At 40.9% G+C, this 22,490-nt stretch overlaps 1 protein-coding gene across 2 annotated transcripts in view; it reads right to left on the bottom strand.

Moving 5' to 3' along the window:
• Positions 1-22,490, bottom strand: part of LOC146823002 (enoyl-CoA delta isomerase 2-like) — a 995,794-nt gene that overhangs the window by 93,740 nt on the left and 879,564 nt on the right. For both annotated transcript variants that reach the window (XM_085607191.1, XM_085607190.1), the window contains one exon: positions 13,158-13,247. In XM_085607191.1, coding sequence (XP_085463317.1) covers positions 13,158-13,247 — 90 coding nt within the window. The remainder of the gene's footprint in view (positions 1-13,157; positions 13,248-22,490) is intronic.

Consider the following 22,490-nt stretch of genomic DNA (forward strand, 5'->3'; position numbering starts at 1 on the left):
GGGGAGTGGGGTTGGGATAAAATAAGAAAATAGAGACTTGCGGTATTAGATCTGCTCAATGGCTGTTTGACACTGCGTAACAGGATTTGTCAATTCTGAGACCTTCTTCCTTTGCGAGGTGGATGTGCAATGGCCCAGAATCTCTGGTTTTGCAATGATGCAATACACTGGAAATAGCAAGTGAAGGCAATTACCATCAGTACACTAACAAGTCTCTACATACAATGACCATGCATTGACTTCAGTGTCATACACTTATAGTTTTCAACAGCAGCATGTCATGAGAGCAGAATAACCAAAATCACAGACTGGTCTGTGAGCACTCTCGGGGATAAAAAACCTGGGATACAGATTGGAGTTACTTGCATTCCTAGGATAAACTCAGAACACGGGTTCGAGATGCACTCCCAAGGATAAACTAGGAACACAGGTTGGAGTTACTTGCACTCCCGTGGATAAACTTGGAACACAGTTTTAGGTACAAGGTTCATACATATATCAAAGACTCTGAAATGCTTTCTCTTGGCACTACTGCTTATTGGAGAAACATGGAGCTAAATTATTTTAGTCCTTGCGCAATCCCAGTTTAAGCATCAAGGTTGCAAGAATGGTCCAGAGTATAAAGAAACAAGAAGCGCTGGAAAAAATCACAGAGAGGGCATGGAGGAAAAGTTTTTAGTCTTGGAAGACGCTGATACTTGGTTCTGCTTACTACCACAGGAGGATTATTGTGCACTAACCTGATATCAAGTACTTAGCCTAGCTCTTCCACTTTACTGAAGTTCGAAGAAGATCTCGAGGCTTCGACTCTGGGAGTTGAAGGGGATTTGGAGTAGCTGTGCAGGAGGAAGAGATAAGGAAGACTTCAAGGGAGCTGGAGCCACTGGAACTATTGGTTCACTTAGACTTGAAGGATACTGGAGGGCTTCTCGGTTCCAGCTGGATTTTTCAAGTGATTGGGAAGGGTCAAGCTTGTTCCGTAGGGAGCTAGGCCAAGTGAAATTTAGGGCTGGGTGGAATTTATACACCCTCTCTGAGGCTCAATGGATGTAGCTAGATTACGTGATGCACATTGGGTACATGGCTGTCTGAAAGGTTCTCGAACCCTTGAAGAAAACACATAGTATACTCGCGTCGACCTCACAGGAAGAGCAGATGTAACTTGGCAATCGTAACTAAATAACAGGAAACTAATGTATCATCTTCGCTCAACCTACATAATAGAAAACAGCACCAAGGTCTTAGTAACAGCGAAAGCAAGGCTTGCCATTGGCTCATGGAATTCTGGGGGAGGCTTGCAAATAATCAAGCATGATGGAATCACAGGTTTTGGGGAACATTAGTCATGATATCATTGCGTGCCATAAGATACCACAGGGAAAATACAACATGAGCCCGTGCTCTAGACCACTACGTAGTCTGTGCAGGAGGGGGTTATGACAAGGTTCAGGAAGAGAATAATCTATTTAAAACATGGATTAATAGCAGAGGTGGAAAAATTTTATTGTTTTGAATTTTTGACTTTTGTCACATTTTCCTAACTGCAGTTAGACAACTAAGGGCCAGATTACAATGTCGGGCGGATCCCCACCGACAGGCTGTCTGTTGAGATCCGCCCGGCATCTGACTCAGCAGTTCGAACTCCGCATTATGATGCGGTGGGTGAGACTGCTGCATCCTAGGGGAATGACTAATGCCTCCGACAGTATTGGAGATCCCATTGGGCTGTTGGTCAGACAGATAATCCCCAAATGGTGGCGGTTCCTGCTCCGGCACCACCATTGGGATTATGATGTCCATTTCCCACAGTCTTTCAATTACAGCCTTTCTGACATTGAAAGACTGTCAGTAAGCGACTTTGGGCTCCCCTAGCAGGGCCCCCTTCCCCCCCTGGCCCTCTGCTATGGGGCATGGGGGGCACCCTCCGTGCACCATATGGCAGGCATCACATTATTCGATTGCAGCTTGTGCTGTTGCTCAATTCTGGCTGCCGCACAAGCTGCTATTGAAAAATGGATGTTTTCAAACAAATTCAGCAGGTGGAACTGCTGACTTATGATCTGGCGGTTTCCATTCTGCAATGGTATCGGTCGAACGCTTGTCCGACCAATATCGTAAATAGGACCTCAGGCTTTTTTATCTATAACACAGTCCAAAAGCAGACTATTGCATCCGGCTGTGGAAACATAGGATTTTAAGCTGGCTATTGGTGTTATACCGTAATATCGACTCAATGATATCATTGAGCTGTAATATTTCCTTAAAACATTTTAATGGTAAAAAAACAGTCTACAAACTACGTTTGGCTAACCTTGTAACTGAAATGCTAAGGTACTTGCTTATAAAATTAATAAAATACTTTGGAAAGAAAAAAAAATGTTTCGTGGCACATAATACTGAAGGTAAGATTTTTTTTTTACTGTGTTGAAAATTGCAACAAATAACAGTTTTTCTTTTGTTCGAGTCTATATGTATTTTTGTTATATTTTGTGTTTTTCTTATTTAATGTTATGTTTATTTTATTGAACTAAATATGAATATTTTTCTTGTTTATTAGATTGTTGAGTTTGTAGGGGAGTAGGGTGGGATGTGATTTTAAATATATCATTTGTGTAATGTCTAGTTGTTTTTCAGTTGTTAAATCAATTTTAATTGGCTACATAACTATGTAAATTAGTGTCAAAATTGTTTAATAATTGATTTAGTAATCATAGAATATTTATATTTATAATGGTTTTACATTTTAAATGGGTTTATTATTTTATTTTGGTGTTGGTTATTGAGGTTATAGAAGAGTTGATTTGGGAGTGTTTTTAAATAGACATGTTTTAGAGTTTGTTAATGTTTTTGAACTATTAATGAGCTTACTAATTTTGTAAATTATTTGAATAATGATATATATTTCCTAATTTAATCAATAGATTATTGTCTATTTTAAATGTCCATTTTTATTGACTTTTTATTTTATTGATAATTAATGTTAATAATTGTATTAACCTGCAATTGTATATAATTCCTTTATTTTTTGGTGGGTTGTTGAGTTTGTAGTGGAGCAGGGTGGAAAGTTTATTTTTAGAAGTGTAAAAATGTTAAGTAATTGTTTTTGTTAATTTTTGGTGTTATGTATGCTAAATATCATATTTGTTTTATTAATTTAACTATTAAGATGTTTAAAATGTTTTAAAAAAAATTCTTATAATTTATATAAATGTATCAAACTCTCAAGGGGTCAGATTCCAACACCAACCTCAGTTATAAATTCGAAAGTGTTGAACTCTATATTGGTCTTATTTATTATTGGCAAAAATCCGATTGGCCGCACTCTGCTAGTCCTACCAGCGTGTTACCCCAAAGAATTGTGGTCCATGAAGTAGCGTCGGCGGGTACGCCTATGCCAAAAGTTTAAAATGAAAATAAGTGTCGCGTTAGCCATCCCTGGACACGTGTTTCGAGGTAGTTGCCTCTCGTCGGCAGGGAGTAGGTATGTGTGTAGGGTTGCTGCGTCGGCTGCCAAAAAATATTCTCAGGTAAAGTACCACTCAAGGCGCGCAGGTGCGTAGCCATGGGCTCGTCAGCCCCACCGACTCAAGGGAGCCTGAATGCTCATGGTTACGCACCTGCGCGCTACGAGAGGTTCTTTACCTGAGAACATTTATTTTAGCAGCCTACACAGCAAACCTACACTCTCACCTACTCCCTGCTGACGAGAGGCAACTACCTCGAAACACGTGTCCAGGGATGGCTAACGCTACACTCACTTGCACTCAAGACTCGGGCATAAGCGAACCCGCCGACGCTGACTTCAGCAGGGACCACAATTCTTTGGGGCAACATGCTGGTAGGTAGAGCGGTGTGCGACCAATTGGACTTTTGTTAATATTCAGGCTCCTTGAGCCGGTGGAGCTGACGAGCTCATGGTTACGCACCTGCGTGCTACGAGAGGTACTTTACCTGAGAACATTTATTTTAGCAGCCTACACAGCAACCCTACACTCTCACCTACTCCCTGCTGACGAGAGGCAACTACCTCGAAACACATGTCCAGGGATGGCTAACGCTACACTCACTTGCACTCAAGACTCGGGCATAGGCGTACCCGCCGACGCTGACTTCAGGGACCACAATTCTTTGGGGCAACACGCTGGTAGGTAGAGCAGTGTGCGACCAATTGGACTTTTGTTAATATTCAGGCTCCTTGAGCCGGTGGAGCTGACGAGCTCATGGTTACGCACCTGCGCGCTACGAGAGGTACTTTACCTGAGAACATTTATTTTAGCAGCCTACACAGCAACCCTACGCTCTCACCTACTCCCTGCTGACGAGAGGCAACTACCTCGAAACATGTGTCCAGGGATGGCTAACGCTACACTCACGTGCACTCAAGACTCGGGCATAGGCGTACACACCGACGCTGACTTCAGGGACCACAATTCTTTGGGGCAACACGCTGGTAGGTAGAGCAGTGTGCGACCAATTGGACGTTTGTTAATATTCAGACTCCTTGAGCCGGTGGAGCTGACGAGCTCATGGTTACGCACCTGCGCGCTACGAGAGGTACTTTACCTGAGAACATTTATTTTAGCAGCCTACACAGCAACCCTACACTCTCACCTACTCCCTGCGGACGAGAGGCAACTACCTCGAAACACGTGTCCAGGGATAGCTAACGCTACACTCACTTGCACTCAAGACTCGGGCATAGGCGTACCCGCCGACGCTGACTTTAGGGACCACAATTCTTTGGGGCAACACGCTGGTAGGTAGAGCAGTGTGCGACCAATTGGACTTTTATTTATTATTGGCACTCCAAGCTGAGCTATCTTGGGGACAATGTTGGACTCTGGAGGGGTCAGATCTACTATACCCACCCCACCTGAAGCTACACTGGAGAAAGTGTTAGACTTTGTAAGGGTCGGATATTACTACTCCCCTCCAATGTGAGCGAAAGTAGGGAATGTGTTGACTCTATTCTAAAGTAATTCATAGTGACATTTCAAGCTGCTGCTCAATGTTGCCTTGTAATCACATAAAATGTAATTGTTTGCCATGGATGATCTACCAGTTGTTGGGATATCAAAAAATCATGTTTTCACGTATTCCATGCCTCTCCTGTGCTAACAGCAGAAGTGATGAAAGAAGATGCTCAGAGAACCCTTTAGCCATCTTTACAATGATAGAGATTCACATTAACTGCACAAATGAAAGGGTCACGGTAATTTAAGCGCTGTAGGCCTTGCTCACAAAGGTAAATGTACACTTTTCTGCAGACTTACGAATACTACACGTAAAACTACGCACGTTGTTTGTGAATAGCAAATAAACAGTAAACTTACACTAAAAGTGTGAGATTACCTTTGTGCCTGAAGATTGTATCTTTGCCACATTATTGCTCAAAGATGATTTTCAGGTTCGTAGTAACCAAGTGGCCCACTTCCTGTGTGACCCTTTCATCCGATCATTGACACTTCCTGTGTGACCCTTTCATCCGATTATTGCCACTTCCTGTGTGACCCTTTCATCCGATCATTGCTTTTAAGCCCCAGTAATCAACATTCTGCAATTTTAACATTTTAATAACAATGGGGCACAAGAGACAGTTTTGCAACATGCTGTTGGCTAAAAAGCCAGAACGTGAGGAGGATGTCATAAGGGACATGGGCTGCTTGTTAGCTATAAACGGGAGCCAAGTCTGGTTGAAAAGGTTCTTCGCGTCAAGGAAGGTAGGTCTCAGCCAGAAAGGAGTAGCTATCTACTCCGATCAGCTCCTGAAAAGAGGACGACAGGCGAGGAGAAAGCTGACAAATCCCCTTTAGTGGTGACCCCTAAAACTCCTGTTAAGAAAACCTCTATAAAAGCAAAAATTAAAAAGTGCCGGTCAAGAGAGGTGCGTTCTCTGCCTAAACCACCCCCTTCCCTCAGGTCGTATTTCAAAATAATGGAGCAGGTCACAGGGTCAACAACAGCTGTGGGAGATAGTGACCCACTGAGGCTTGAGAATCATTTTTCTCTGCTTGCAGAGGTTCATGAAAATATTTCCGGTTATTTCCAAAATGGTTTAAGGCCTAAAAATAATGACGTAAGTGGAACAACTTCGAATGGCGCTGTGAGTTCCGCACTGACGCATGCTGTACGGGAAGAAGCTACTTCAGGGACCCAGCTGGTCGATCTGATAAATAGTTTGAGACAAGAAATCTTAGTTAAATTTGAGACATCTGAAAGTAATCAGTAAGGGAGATTCTTGAATAGAAGATTGACGGATTAGTTAAACGTACGGAGATACTGGAAGAGGAGGTGAAGGTCTTGGGTGAGGCCACTGCTACTAATCTTAGTGAGATAGAGAGGCTCAAACAAGGGAATAAGGCACTACAGCAAGATATGGAAAGGCTCGATCTTCAGGCCAGGCGAAATAATATCCGCCTCTTGGGTATTAATGAAAACGCAGAAGGGGCGGATATCAAAGGCTTTGTCTGTAAGCTGTTGGGTGAGCTGTTTCCAGATAGAACAGATATAGATTGGGAAAAAGAGCTCCAGAGGGTGCACAGAGATCCGTATAGGTTACAGACAGGGATGAAAGCCACTAGGAAGATACTGATTTATTGTCTCACCTATTCAATCAAGGAGCTTGTCCTGGCCCGGGCATTAAAAGAACGGTCGTTGACTTATGGGGCTTCTGCCTATTCAATACCTTCTGATATGGGCAAAAGAACAGCTGAGCTGCAGTGGCTTTTAGGCTAAAAAATGAATGAACTCCGGTCTAGAGGGGCGCAAGTACATATGAAATTCCCCGCCATGTTGCAGATTATGTGGCAGAACAAAATGTATAACATTCGAGAGCCGGATGAGGTAGACGCCCTCTTAAAGCAGATGGGAGGATAGGAATAGAGTTTTTGACGCATACTAGTTGTAGGTCAAAGGCATATAGCATGTAAATATCATGCAAATATCAAGTAAATAGCATAACATTTAGCTTTGTAATGGGGGTTATAGAGGGATAGAGGAATATACTTAGTTTAACACTAATGTTGATAAGCCTCCTTCACTCTATATTAGGATACACTTTATACATTTTACATACTCCATACACTTTACATATTCTTTTTTTCATATCACAACATCACTATTCACGTTTAGGGATATAGGTTCAATATTGGTTGTTGGATTTGTCTCGTTACCATAGGAGTATCTCGAAGGTGCTTGCGCCCTAAGAGATAGACAGGGGGGTTCCCCAGGGCGGGAGGGGGTCACAGGGTGTAGGGAGCATGTGGGAGAAAAAAGAAAAAAATAGTGTCCTCAATCTGCCATATATTTGGTTTACTTCGATAAAACTTTTAGTATTTTTGGCCTACCTTATTAAAGGGGAGTTAACGGATCCTCTGTTTGTTTTCGATCAAGAGGAAGTGGGCCTCTATATTTGGTAAATGAGTAACAATCTAGTGTATCTCACCTCATGGAATGTGAATGGGGTGAGATCTATGAGGAAACTGGCCCGAATTATGGAATTTCTTAAGAAATTCGAGGCAAATGTTATTCTTCTACAGGAAACCCATTTAGAAAAAAGTGAATGTTTGAGTACATTTAAAAAATGGGCCTGTGTTCAAGATATTGTCTGTTCCAACCAGAGAGGTAGTACGAGAGGAGTAGCTATAATTATAAGATCAAATAGCGGTATTAAATTGGAAAGTCACCATACAGATGCATCTGGGAGATGGATATTAGCTAATGTAAAGCTTCATGATAGGGTGGTAGTGTGTGTCAGTTACTATGGTCAGAACCAGGCCAACCAAGACGCGTTAATTTAGAGGCTGCTCTTTTGCTAACTAATAGCCCAGTGATAATCAGAGGTGATTTTTATTTAGTCCAAAGATCAGATTTGGATAGAACATCCAAAGCAAAATATGTTACCCCTTCACACTCAATGGCAATACTTAAAACCTTGATCCACTAAATTTAGTCGATGTTTGGAGAATTAAGATGGGGTATAAGAAGGGATATACTTTTTTCAGTAAGAAATATGGCCACCACTCCCGCATCGATTATTTCTTAATAGATCGACTTTTACTTGAGGGAGTTGAAAAGGTTAACCATCTCCCTGCTACCCTCTCTGATCATTCTGTGGTTTGTCTTTCTTTCAGGTTCCAAGAAAAGAGGGGTATAACAAGATGGACCCTGGATCGAACAATTTTGCTAGATGAGGCTGTCCAACTTAAGATGCGAGAGGAGGTCGTAACTTTCTTTAATGATAATAATGGGTCAGCAAAGATTCAGGTAATCTGGGACGCCTTCAAGGCTTTTTAAGGGCCCTGGGCTCCTCTATTATGGCTGGGAAAAATCGTAGCACGAGGCAGCGAGAGAACTACCTCTTGAAAATCATTCACAACAAAGAGCTAGAGCTGCAAAAGGTATCGTTAGAATGCTTTAGTAAGGTGCCCCTTTTGACCAAGGAGTTAGAGCACCTCCAACAAGAATACCAGAGCGCCTTGGACAAAATTTTATTAAACAGATGGAAGGTTAGTAAACTCCAGAATTTCTCATATGGCGAGAAGAGCGGCCGCCTTCTTGCCCAGAAAGATAAAAGTGACAAAGCTCTAAACCAAATAAGCAGCTTAAAAGAGGGTTCAACTGGTCATATAGTAGATACTAACATAAAAATAGGGGCCGAAGTTTATGGATATATGGCTACGCTATATAAAGAGGATATTATGCCAGGGAAGGAAAATATTGAAGAGTTTCTGGAAAGTGTTGAACTCCCCCACTTGAATGAATACCAAAAAGAGGCCCTTGTGAAGAGGAGATTAAAGCACACATGAAAAAAATGGCAAGAGGGAAGGCGGCCGGGCCAGATGGCCTTCTGATAGAGATATACTTGTCTCTTGAAGATAGCAATGTATCTGTTTTTAAAAAGGTTTTTGATACTATTTTGATGGAAGGGGAGGACCACTGGTTACCTTGGGCCGAGGCAACTGTAGTATTTCTAAAACCAAATAAGGACCCGTTGCTCGCAGAGTCTTATAGGCCTATATCCCTGTTGAACACGGATTATAAGGTGTTCACAGGGATATTGGCAGCAAGGGTTGCTAAGATTATCAAGAGTGTAGTGCATAGAGATCAGAGGGGTTTTATTCCTGGAAGACAGCTCAATGAATTGACCTTTACAATGCTTGGCTTAGTTGACCTGGTAGAATCTTGGAACCTGCCAGTAACAGTGGTGGCAGTTGACGCCGCCAAGGCGTTTGATCAGGTCCATTGGCCTTATCTTTGGGAAGCCCTAAGAACCTTTGGATTTCCTAACAATCTAATAAAAGCTGTACAGTCTTTATATTGCGTACCAAGAGCCAGGGTTTTAGTAAATGGGGAGTTAACGGATTGGTTTAGTATTATGCGAGGAACAAGACAGGGATGTCCTTTGTTCCCCCTGGTATTCAACATTTATATTGAACCCTTTGCGGCTTTAATTAGACAAGATACCTCCATTCTTCCATTCAGCTATAGAGACTTTACGGTCAAACTAGCTCTATATGCGGATGATCTTATCTTGTACATGCTTAACCCCAAGGAGGCTATCCCCATATTGATGGCTAAAACAGAATTATTTGGGAAGATATTGGGGTATAGGGTAAATGGAGATAAAACCGAAATCATGGAGTGGAATCAATCGTCTCAGACCTCTGGGGTAAAACACCAGATGCGCTATCTTGGTATTATAATCACCCAGACGTTAGCTGATGTCGCCATTGTTAATTGGAGGAAGATTAGTCAGGGGGTAGGGAGACTTTTGATCAGATGGGCAAATCTCCCATTTTAACCTATACGGTAGGGTCAACTTGATCAAGATGATTGTTCTTCCAAAGGTTACTTTTCTTTTTAATACTATACCCCTCCCATTCGATAAAGGTGAGGTAGCAAAACTACAGGGTAATATTGGCAGCTTCATTTGGGCCTCGAAGGGTCCCCGTATATCCTGGAAAAGGATAAGGAGAAAGCTGGAGAAGGGGGGACTGGCTCTTGCAGACCTGTGGGTATATGGACTTGCTTTTCATTTTAAGATCTTTCTGATGCTGTTAAATAAACCAGATGATTCTGCATTAGGTATGCTTTATGCGGCAATGCTTAGTGATCTGGGGGATGAACAAGAGCAGTTCCTTTTCAAGTTAGACTGAAGATTTTGTTGCAGGCAGTGAAGAACTGGGTTTATATACGGAAAAAACTTGGAATATCCTACTATTCGGACTACGCACCAATTTGGGGCTCCCCAAGTACCCCAGACTGTTTAGATGATCAGCTCAGCCTACCAATGAAGCAAGCGGGTATCTCATGTTGGGGAGATTTGAGAATAGGTGCGGATCTGGTCACTTGGGAAACGTACACGGGGGCAATTAACCAGATTTAAATTCTATCAACTCTCGCTTGGTGGGCTAGGCAAAATTTGGACGAACAGAAGGATGATTCCTGGTTAAATCAAGCCATGAAAGTTGGTGTTATTAATAAAGAAGTGGCTTTGTGGTATCGAACTTTGGTGGAAGCAGAAGATGATATAGATCAGGATATCCAAAAGCTCTGGAGGGATGATGTTGTCAGCATCAATTTGAGTGAGGTTTGGATGGGCTCATTTGCATTGCTCCGAGAGATCGTTAAACCTGCCTTTCTTAAACGAAATCATCTTTTTACCCTATTTTGGTCCCCAGCAAAATTAGCAAAATTTTCTAGAACTCAGTATGTTAGTTCAGTGTGTCGAGATCCTTCAGCGGATGACCACCATATGTTTTTAACTTGCCCAGAGATCACTACATTTTGGATGGACCTTTGTGAATTCCTGTCGGATGTAATCGGAAAACAGATAGAAGTAAGTCCCTTACTTATATTTTTCGGAAGATGCCAAGATAGTATTTTCATTTCAAATAAAATGGCTGCAAGACTAATCTTTTATGTTATCTTAATGGGAAGACGGGAGATTTGCAGAGCCTGGAAATCAGCTGTTCCACCCCTTTTCTTGGAGTGTAAAAATATTATCATATACATAAGTCAACAGGACATGGCATGTGACCCCAGAAGTCGGGAAAAGATATGGGCTATGTTGGTCGATTGGTGTCAAAGAACTGTGGTCCAATGATTAAGCCAATAAATAGCTGTCGGTCCTGGTCCCCTTCCTCTGTATGTCATGAGGAGAAGGGTAGGAGTGGAAGCAGCTAGATTTCTTGAGTGGAACGACTTCATTCCTGTCCGGCTCTCGGTAAGGGAAAGGGAGTATTGACAACAAGTAAATTGGCAGAATGAGGACCAAAAAAAAGAAAAAAGAAAAAAAACCAAGAAAAGGTTCTTCGCACTGTAGTGCTTTCTGCGCCCCTCGCTTGTGACTCCTTACTTTGAATTAAGTCACACACCTTGCACATTCATATTCGCGCAGCTATTGGCCACCATCTGTCCTGAATGCCCATGTATGTTTTTTAACGCTATATACAAGTCCACCACTTGCATTTTCAGTCTTTCAAACCTCAGTGGAGCCATGCAATCTTTATTTCCTTTTTGCCAACACGTTTCTTACTCGTGCGTACACAGACGAGTTATTTAAAGTAACAGTCAAGATTCAGCCATCTTACCTTGACACAAAATCTCTGTGCTTTTTCGTGCCACATTCGTCAAATTTGTGAGATATTGAACATTTAAATTGACATGTAATAAACATTTTACGTTCACCTCTCCACATTTTGGGAATTTGCACTGTGTGTACGCAGGCTCACTAACACTCCGTAGGCTCACTAACATAGGCATGACAGCCATGGTGGGCGAAGCTGAGTAGAGAAATGTAAACCAACAGGCTCTAAGACTGGGCATAGTGCTAGTCACTGTAAACGGATGTGCTCCTGTGCCATAATTAGCAGGCTGTCTAATTTAAAACATATTAATATCATCATGGCAATTAAGCGACTTGGAGAAAAAGCACATTGCGCCTCATCAGAATTGAATCATCTGCAAAGATGCAACCAGGGTACTGCAAACCACTTCCCTGTGAAATCTACACACACACACACACACTCGTGAAATCCCATAACATCTGAGAATGTACCCACTCAAGCAAATAAACTGCTATGCGCATTATGAGCGATGCAACTATTATTGGCTACACATGCTTATGACCAATTCATGAGAATGAAAGCTCACAGACGAATGAGATTCTAATAAAGCAGAGTATTCCATGATTACATTAATCAAGTATGTTTGCTGAGATTCTGCTTCACGGATCAAAAGCCCGCTCACTGCACATGATAGAATATTGCATCAGACCCAAGAAGATTTGAGAAAATGTCCTTAAATGGAAGGTTATTATGTGTCTACAGAAGCAAAACCCCGTCAGAAAGAATTGGCATCTCACACCCATGCATCAATCAGCAAGTTAGCATGAGATGGCACACTCGAACATAGTGGCACCTCAAGTCACAAAATCAAATTGATCATTTGAAAGCAGGCGTTAAAAGGAGACATGTTTTCATGTCCCCTGTCTTTTCCGACTTAGCCTGTGTGCTGCACTGTACAGCACACAAGCAAAGCAGGAAAGGTTTTAGAGGTTGTCTAGGCATAGTATTTTGTACTGGAAGGACTGGATGGAACCTATGCTAGACTCACCCACACACCCTTTCACTATGCGACACAGATGTGTGTGTGGCACGCTGCAGTGAACCTATGCCCCAGCGCTAGGTAGAGGGGAGGATAAGCCATATCAATGAGGACTCTCCTGCTCTCTCCTTCTCACACAACGCTTAGCAGCATTTTTGGCTACTGCACTGCATAGCTGACAAGTTAATAAATCTGGCCCTGAGAGTTCTCTTCTACTATCAGTGTCACTTCAATACATATGGATCAAACAGATAATAAAAAAGAAAGAATCATTTTGTATTTGAAAATTGATTAATGTCTCCATTTTCTTTTTGTGTACAATGTATCTACTTTGTAACATATCCATCCTTATTCATTATTCATGTTCTATTCTATTTTTATTCATTATGTTTCTAGTTTAATCCACAACTTAAACCAGGATAAACTGGACTCATACAACATTTTCACTGTCAGGCTTCCCCAAACTGCTTAAGCAGCATCTCCACATTTCGTTTTAATTTCTTGGGTGGCTAGAAGATGTTTAGCTTGAGCTTTTTACACAAAAGTACCTTGGTAGGCCCCATAATTGCTGGGAAGGTGAAAGAAGAACAGCCTTCTGGAGTAACTCCGAATTTGGAAAACGGTGTTTGAAAGGTTGCCTGTGGAGGAAAACAGAAAACATGAAAAACAATTTTATAGAAGTTTCATTGTGGATTCACATTTGGAGGTTGAGGTAAACATCTGTCAAGAATTTAGATTTATTTTACAGAAAGTGCCAGAAAAATATGATAATAGCACAACCCCACAAAAACACTGGAGACCTGGGGCAGTATCATTCCTTCCACGGAGTAATCCCTGTAATCAGCTCAACCCAGTCATTGCAAGGTGAGGAGGTGGACTAAGCATTTTCAGGTTATTTACCTAACTGTGTTATGTGACATTATAATAAATAGAGGTGAAAACTCATGCTTATCCTGATGAAGACACTCAGGGCAGGAGTCACAAAGATGTCGCTATGAGTAGGTGTGACGTACTCTTGTAGTACTACTGGGTTACACCTGAACTATTGGATTACCCATTGCTTATTCCTGTAATACAGAAGTAATTCAGTTGTATTACAACTGTAAATGACTGTGAAAACCTCGTGGACAGTGGCCACAGTGTTTTGCAGGTTTCAAGCATTTCGTAGGTTTCTTTAGTTGACACAAGTGCAATTAAAGGTGATGGAGGCCCCTAGTTGTCCTGCTTAGCATCAGTTTCCAACAGCCTAACCATCACACCCACCAGTCCAACCACATGGGACACTTAAACATCATTATGTCTTACACCAGGAATCGAGGCACACAGACAGCATAAGGTGGGAATACAAATGTACACGGCTCTACCCAGAAAGAGAAACTACAAAAATGAGTACTCTTGACCTACCTTAACTTTGTCCACCTGGCCGCAACATTGAAACAATTGCCTCGTCGCCTTTAGTTCTTCCTACCTTCACTTCAGCTCTTACCCCTATCCCTCAACTTTACCATAATGCCAACTTTATTGCTAATCCTATCTTTAATGCTATTTAGTTACATTTCATTAATGCACATCTTGCACAACCCTCAGTTCTATTAATTAACATTTTTAATTAAATATAATAACTTAATTTATTTTAACACTCATCGTAATACTTTACCATAACCATACATAACCCCATTCCTAAATTATGTTGATATGATATAATACAATTTACAATTTTAACCTCAACCCTTTGTATCTAATTCAATTTAGAAAATATTAACATTATTGCAACGCGAATGCTAAGCTCTCTATAATGAGTTGATTGTAGTAAAAAATCTGAACTTAACCCTAAATTCCAGAAAATTAAAATACTTTTACATTTTATTCACACCTCAATTCTAACCTTAAACCTATATTTTATAAAACACATTTATGTTCAGTTTAATCCTGTTCAATTATTTTAATGCTAATCGCAATACTAACTCAAACATTACATTGTATTCACTTATTTTAAGTGAAATTTATTTAAACAACTAATTAACATTATTTCAGCGAGAATTCCAACCCCTTATCTCAATTAACGTTGTTTAAGGTATTTTAAAGTTCACAAATAAAGCAACAGATTAATACAAATAATTCACAAATTATTTAGTGATTTCTTTTAAACCTAATGCTAATTTATGTTACAATTAATTATTTGACGATATGGGCAACGTGTTATAACTAAGAAAAGAGGAAAAAATAAAGGTGCAACCAAAGTAAAGGCGGGAAAGTAAATCTAAGACACAACAAGGGGAAAGAAGTAAATGCCAGTCTCCTATTATAATCTGGTGTTATAGCTGTCTATGCCATCAGTAATGATGTTGAAAAGTCTGAGTGAATGATCTCTGTACCTGTCAGGAGCAGGCTAGCTGGGGGACAGAAACTGTTGAAAGATGTCAGATTCTGGTGGGTTGTGTTGCATACATTTCTCTTTTCAGTGGAATAAGCTAATGATCTTTATAACAACTGGTTCAGAAACCCCCTTGTAACACTGACGAGAAAGTGTTTTTATTAATGAGAAATAATGTTTATTTAGCTCTATTTAGGTTAGCATAACAAGGCCACAAATGTTCATTACTGGGCCTCATTCTGCTTACCCTGACACCTATTTTAAGGCTGCTCAAGAAAATGGTGTTGCATTTATTTCCATTAAATGAGCTTTCACATTCACATTCACAAAATAGATTTCATTTTCAGGGTGCTGTAGAAGTTGCACATGAGATGTTTAAATGTTTTACTCGAGAATGAAGCTGTGTTGAGGGGACGTGAAGCGAAAGGAACATTTCCACAGCCAGTTGCCCATGGCACAACTGTGCTTCATTCATTTCTATAGGCTTATTGTATTTAGTTTGATTCAAAAGTGCAATGTCATTTCCCCTGTTTGTAGGGTAAAGGGTGTTCAATAATTCTTCATAATGCGGGTGCTTTCCAAAATATCTTATTTTATGTAAAACATTGTATACAGTGTTTTTTAAACGTTATTTATTTATTTAAGCATAAACCATTGTACAGGTGGCATGAAGAGAAAAAGAATAGAGGACCATAGCAATAATCACAGGTGTCATCAGCAGTTCATAATGGAAATCATTCAGTCACAATATAATTACCCTGCTGGCTCCAATCCCCGATTTCCAATATCAGTATACATTAAGCATTACAGACCATAATTCTAGATCTGCCGGTAGTTTAGCATATGTTCTAACCATCTTCATTCGAATTTACTCTGCGATGGCCCACTCCCTCAGATCTTCCTCCCAGGATGCCAGGGATGGACCACACAGCCTCACCCATTGAATAGCAACATAGTGTTTTGCCAGCACTAAGCAAATAAAGCAATTTTACATTTGAGCTTCAGCTCTGGCGTCCTAAGTATACGATTAATCAAGTAATGTTGCACTGAGAGTTTAATAAGAATATTTACAATGTCTGCTAAGTTAGGTACCACCGCTCACCAGAATGTTTGCAGATGTGCAAAACTCCACATTATGTGAAGTAAGTTCGCTCTCCCCACTCCACATTTTGGATATGTTGATGATCTATCAGGATAGACTCTGCATTCACAGAGGAGTTATATGAGTGTAGCGGAGGCAATTAAAATGTGTCGGCTGAAATATGGCAATACTCATAATCATGGTTAAACAAAGGAGAGAGCGAGGATAGTGTGGGGTGTGTCCTTATCCCCCCAAAAATATATAAACAAACAACGTAGACGGACCTGCTTATGAAGGAAGAGAAAAGGGAAAGAGGCTGACTTTCTTATAATCAGATTTGCAGGGGTGCCTGAAAACCATTAGGTTTTTTAAAAGACCCCTCACCCACCAACCTAGTTGATGGCATGCTTCATTATTGGGGTCCCAACCGGGTAGCCGAGTCCCACCGAATGCTTGATTACAGCGGAGCTGGTGTTGTGCAATACGTGAGGGGCGTGGTGCAAGTTAAAATTATCTCTGGGAATCCTTGCCAAATGATTTATTGTTAGCGGCCCAGGATAAGGTTAAAAACGAAAGATAAGGCAACGTTGGAGAATTATGCTCCGTGTTGTCACTTTAGTAGGTCTACATGCTTCAGCCCCTTTAGAAAAGGTGAAGGGCTTTTGTCAGGACCGTGTGAGTGGAGTGAGTGTGGCAAAATTATGCCACATGTAAGATGATATCGTAGCACACTCTCTAAGGTGTGTTGTAATGTGAGTGGTGTCTGTATACTGACAGACCCGCTGATAAAAAACCTGTAAGGAAAAAAAAAGACAAAAAGACAAAACACATACAACATGAATGCAACATAAAATGCAATCTTTCTTTCACAATATGTATATGCCACTGTGAATGTCTTTGATAGGTAGGCACAGGAGTGAGTCGGTTGATAATATGGACCAGATGCTCCCGAGTTGAGGCCCATTCTTCATCTTTTAGAAGCAACTCCAGATCAGCATCACATATCTGTTGAACTGGGAGATCAATTCTTTGTTTGTTCATTTTCAGTGCCCTGTAGAAATGAGATATAGCATGTGTATAGCTACCCTGTCCCTAAAGTGCATTTATAACAATGCAAGCTAGGGTGGCAGCTGGGAACCCCACCCAATTCTAGATATGTTTGTGTATTGCAAAAATGTTCCAGATCCCACCCCAAACTGGATTGGTGCTTCCTCAATTGAGATAAAACTATATGTGGGTTTAGGTCTCCTAGTGTTACACATCCTCTCTCTTCCCACTTGGTAACAGTCATATATTTGCAAATTTTGTTGTAACTGCAAGATCTCCAAGGGACTGGAGAATGAAGAATGCTTCAGAAACCTTGGACTCACAGTCTCCTAAATGGTAGTAGTGTGTAATATCTATAATGTTGATTTGTTCATGTCATGTATCCTTTTTAGTACAGCCCTATCTCACCATGTCCAGTGTGTGGTGCTTCAGTATCTGAAACGTAGGAAATGTGCCCTTTCTGGGATGTTGCCAGATTTTTCTTTGCAATTCAACCAAGCAGTGCGCATGTAGGACTATTTTTTGAGTTTATACTTGGATGTTTTGGCTCTTCCCTCAGAGGCAGAGTCGATGTCAGTCCTCTTGCTGATTGGCATTTAGACTCTCTTTTGACTTCTGAACTGGGGAGATTTATGCTATATGGTATGCCTTCTTGCAATTGACTTTATTTTCACATGTTGTTGATGTTAATTTGAATCTGACTAACTTTTGAATTTTTGCCTGTAATGACATCTCCCTAGTTCAGATGCAGGAGGTTAGTGATTTAACCAGGTTTGACTGAATCATGTGGATGTAGCTCTCGACAGTGCCGCAGGTGCACTTTTGAGTCTCCTCCGAAGCTGTTTGACTAGTGAGTTATTTATAAATCCTTTTACACTGGGACTAAGTGGTGTACTTCATAAATAGGTACGTTTACACAGTGACAGGTTTAATTCTATCACTCCTTCTGAAATCTTGGTTGCAAAGTCTATACTTCTGTACGTTTATTGAAATAAAATATCCTCCACCTTCTCCAGGTATTGTATTAACTGAAGATTTAAATAAGAAACTAAGAAGTCATGTATAAAATCGTTATTATTCTAGAGGGGGTCAAAAACTTTCAAACAATACCACCTTTGTCCTGAAATGGTCTCACTGATCTGAGCAACAGGGACCGAAACATCAACACCGAACCCTTTCTCTTTTTTCTTTAGTTACTGTTAATTGATTTAATTTGAGGTCTGAATCCTATGTATGGGTCAATCACTGTTTTAAACCAATGACGATGTGTTTTTATACATCGAGAGTCAGGATATTTCTGTATGCTTAATATATATGTTTTCTGTTGTCAATGTATGTTTTTGATTTGATTGCTGTTATTTCAGTACCCCAGCTTTAATGTTGTTGGAATATAAAATTAATTACCTTTTTTGATACACCTGGTGGTTGAAATAGTTTTTCTTACAATTTAAAAAAAAAATATTTTGAGTTATTCCAATGGTTTGTCACTAGATGTGATCATAGCAAAGATATAGTAATTCTGAACAATAATCGTCAATGAATCCCTTGTAAGCACTTTACTTTCTTACTTTATTACTGAAGCCCACAAGGGTCTTTGGGTTTGTCCATTATTTTGCCAGATTTATGCGCAGACATGTGTCTGTTTTTGGCCGCTTTTCATAAGTGGTTTTGTTTGTTTGTGAATTTTAGTTATCACATCCAGCCTCTTTGAAGTCTGAGGCTGAAACATTGCCTTATTCAGATGAATACAGTCTTAAAATAACCAGTGGTCCATCTCTACTGGGTAGTAAAGTACCACAACTTCAACAACCATATGAGACAGATATTTCACACCTGGAGACAATTATAAAGAAACTAGTGAGAACGGAATTTCATGCCAATATTGTTACCGACTGTTTGAACACAATAATCTTTAATGAATCCCTTGTAAGCACTTTTACTTTCTTACTTTATTACTGAAGCCCACAAGGGTCTTTTGGGTTTCCCATCTTCTTGTCAACTTTTTTAAATGTGGCATTCTCTAGTCCTAACAATTCAGGGACTGCAGCCCATATCCTGGTTCACATAACTAGGTGTAGCTGGCAGTTGGCCTTTGGGTATTCTTCCCAGACAGGATCATGAAGGGGGACTGGGTGTTGGCAGGTAGTGTCATCTGACCTGATTGATGCTGTGGGGCTGTTATCTACCACATTTGTTCTTCAAAAGGGCTGCCTCAGCACATTCACAAAGGACTTTACACTGGTCTATTGCCACCTATCACATTTGCACTTCAAAGGGGCTGCCTTAGCACGTTCACAAAGATTTTGTGAATTCCTCCCAGACAGTCACACAATGGAGGGAATAGGTGTACCTGAATGTGCGACCTGCTGGCAGGATGAGGGGTGGAGCTGGGCACAGCCCCACCTGCAGCTGAACACCAGTTTGCAGTCAAGACAGGGGAGTCAGGAAATTCCAAGTTCTTCAAGGAGAAATCTCTAGAAACTTTCCCCACATCAATGAAGACACCAGGTATAAGAATAGGGTCCTCTGGCCCACTCTTCAGTTAACTTACTGGACCTGTGGAAGGACGATGAGGACTGCCCATTTATTTAACCTTCTGTGTACTCCACAAGATGACTGTGCTACACCTGGAAAGACTGTTTTGCTGCCTGGAGCCTGCCTTGAACCAGCAAATTCCTACCCCGCTTCTTGAGCCCGGTTTCTTCGCCTGAACGCAGGGCTACTAGAGTGACTCCGAGGGCTAGCTTGCTGGCCTCCTGTTCAGAGCCACAGGGACATAAGTGAGTCTCAACCCCCCCAAGGGGTGCCCCTCCAGTCCTGGTCCCTTGGTGGTGGTGCTAAAGGTTCCCAGATAGCCAACATCCCAAAAATAATTTTTGGGGGGCTAAAAACTATTTGAGAACAGAGGGCAGACAGAGACCAACCTGCTTGGCGATACGCCCAAGGTCTATCACCGATCAGCCTGACTTCGCTGCTGCTCGTGCTACATTCCACTCCGCAGCAGCAAATTCTATTCAGCTGTCCGTCAATAAAGGGGTATCTGGCCTCCTGGAACTCTAATCGGCTACAGTTGCCTGCCTCGTCCTGCTGGAGATTTTTGCCTTCCAAAAAAGTGACTAACTCTGAATGTAGAAATCTTCATCGCAACTTCAACCAGTGGCTCTTCAACAATGACTCCCTCCTTGCCCTGCTGACCTATACCTTCTCAGAACTTTTCTCAGGAATATTTTTTAACTCCAAAAGTAAGTGCTGGCCAGGCCCAATCCACTTCTTGTATCCGACCCGCCCTCCACCGCAGTTGGCCATATTTTTTTACTTTTATCCAGTCTCGTGGAACTAGATATCCACCGTTGGCGCTTAGATTTTTTAGGCACCAGTTTTTACTAGCTACTTATAAAATTCATGCCTCCAGTTCTACTGGCTGGAGTTTTGTCATTTTGATGTCAAATATTTAAATGAAATAGTCCAGATACCTGCTGGAGTGGATGCGGATGACATTCCCTCCAGCAGGATAGTATGGGCATATTATATACTTGCCCATGCTTGCAGACTTACTAGGCTGAAATAGAGATGAGCATATACGCAACCAGTTGGTCAGACCTATCCAGATGTCCATCAGGGATTTTGTTTGGTACACCCTAAGAGAAAATCTAACCCTTATGCTACACTTGAAGGAAAGAAATCTCCTTCATTTACTGGCAGCACAAACAGCAATTCTGTCACTTTGGTGAAATCGAGAGACACCAGAATATAACCTGAGGGTACAAGGTATATGGAACTTGGTGGGAGGGAAAATCTAGCACATGACATATTGGACAATGTAAAGCAGTATTAGCAATTATGCTGTTCAAATCATGGTGCAAGATTATATCAGCATCACTTGTCCCATGAGTATAAAAACACTGACACTAGTGGATGCCAGACAGCAGGTAGAAGGAGCTGAAACTGAAGAGAACTTCCAGTGGTCCGAGCACACTTGCTACAAAGGCCTAACAAAGAAAAGAATGTAGTGAATCTACAAGTAGGGGTCTTAAACTTGCTGACACCACCTAAATAGAAGCTGGTATCTCAACTATTAATATAAATTATTGAAACTAAAATACATATACCGTAATATAGACCGACACAAGGGAAGGCTGGTTCAATAGAGAAAGCTTGGGGATATCTAAGATAATTATACCCGCCCTGTGTTTTACCAATGTAAATTGTCATAACAAATATTGAAACTTAAACTTAATACAAGTGATAAATAAGTGAGCACTAGCGTAATGATGAAAACAAGTGGTGCAGCAGTAGAGAAAACTTTGCGGCCGCTGCTGTCTCAAAAAATACACATTGCAAGAGCTCTACAAAATATACATTATTTCATGACTGAAATATTGCCATTCATGTTTATGAAGAAACACATGTTCATCATAAATTCAAGCTATTGCTACTCTTAGACTAAAGCCAGGACAAACGAAACTATATGATTTTGCAGCTGCAGTTTTCTTCATGATAATAGATCAGGGGTCTCCAACCTTTCCTACAATTAGAGCTGCTTCTGACCAATGAAAACAGGCAGTATTGCAAACGTAAGGTTCTCACACACTAGCATTCTTTCTCTAGCAGTCCCAAACTCTGGGCTTTACCTGCACTTCTTTTCTGCCTTAGGTTTCACACTCAGCTTGAAAAGTGAACATTCCCCATGTACCTTTGCTAAATTGAGAATGGAGTCAGGTTGTCATTTATCAGGTACTACAGGCTGCCGCAGTGTGTGCCTGCAAGCATTTTGCCCAGCCATTAGTTAGGCTGGAGGTCATTTCACTGATACAGTGATGTGTAGTATTGCCTTCTTCATTATGGACCTCCTGAATTATGTACTATGCTGGGCTGCACTGCAATCCAGGGAACTGCTTGCTTTCAAGGTACTGTTGAGCAACTGTTAGCTTGTATGATACCTTTTGCACATTATAGATTTCCTGCATTTACCACATAACCCAGCATTGCTGCAGACCTATAATAATATTTTAACAAATAAAAATGTTTCTAGCTGAAAAATGTTTTTAAAAAGTGCCATGTATGGTGCCATGTATTGGCACACCCTTTAGAAAGGTAATTGATCGTCTTTCAGTTGCGGATTGTTATTTTGGGTGCTGAACTGGTACTACTAAACTGGAACTTTTGCCTAGACAGTATTACTGTGGTTACCATGACAATAGCAAAATTAATACCGCTACAGAATGTATTGCGTAATTTTTGCCTCCTTTGCTACATAATAGTGTTCTGAACCATAGCACATTTTATGCTTCTAAATCATATAGAACGCTATTCACAAAGGTAAGTTTGACTTGTGAGTCAGTAACTTTACTGTTACACTTTCAAGTAACTTTACTATTT

Source organism: Triturus cristatus, chromosome 5_2 (genome assembly GCF_964204655.1).
Source record: "Triturus cristatus chromosome 5_2, aTriCri1.1, whole genome shotgun sequence".
NCBI lineage: Eukaryota > Metazoa > Chordata > Amphibia > Caudata > Salamandridae > Triturus > Triturus cristatus.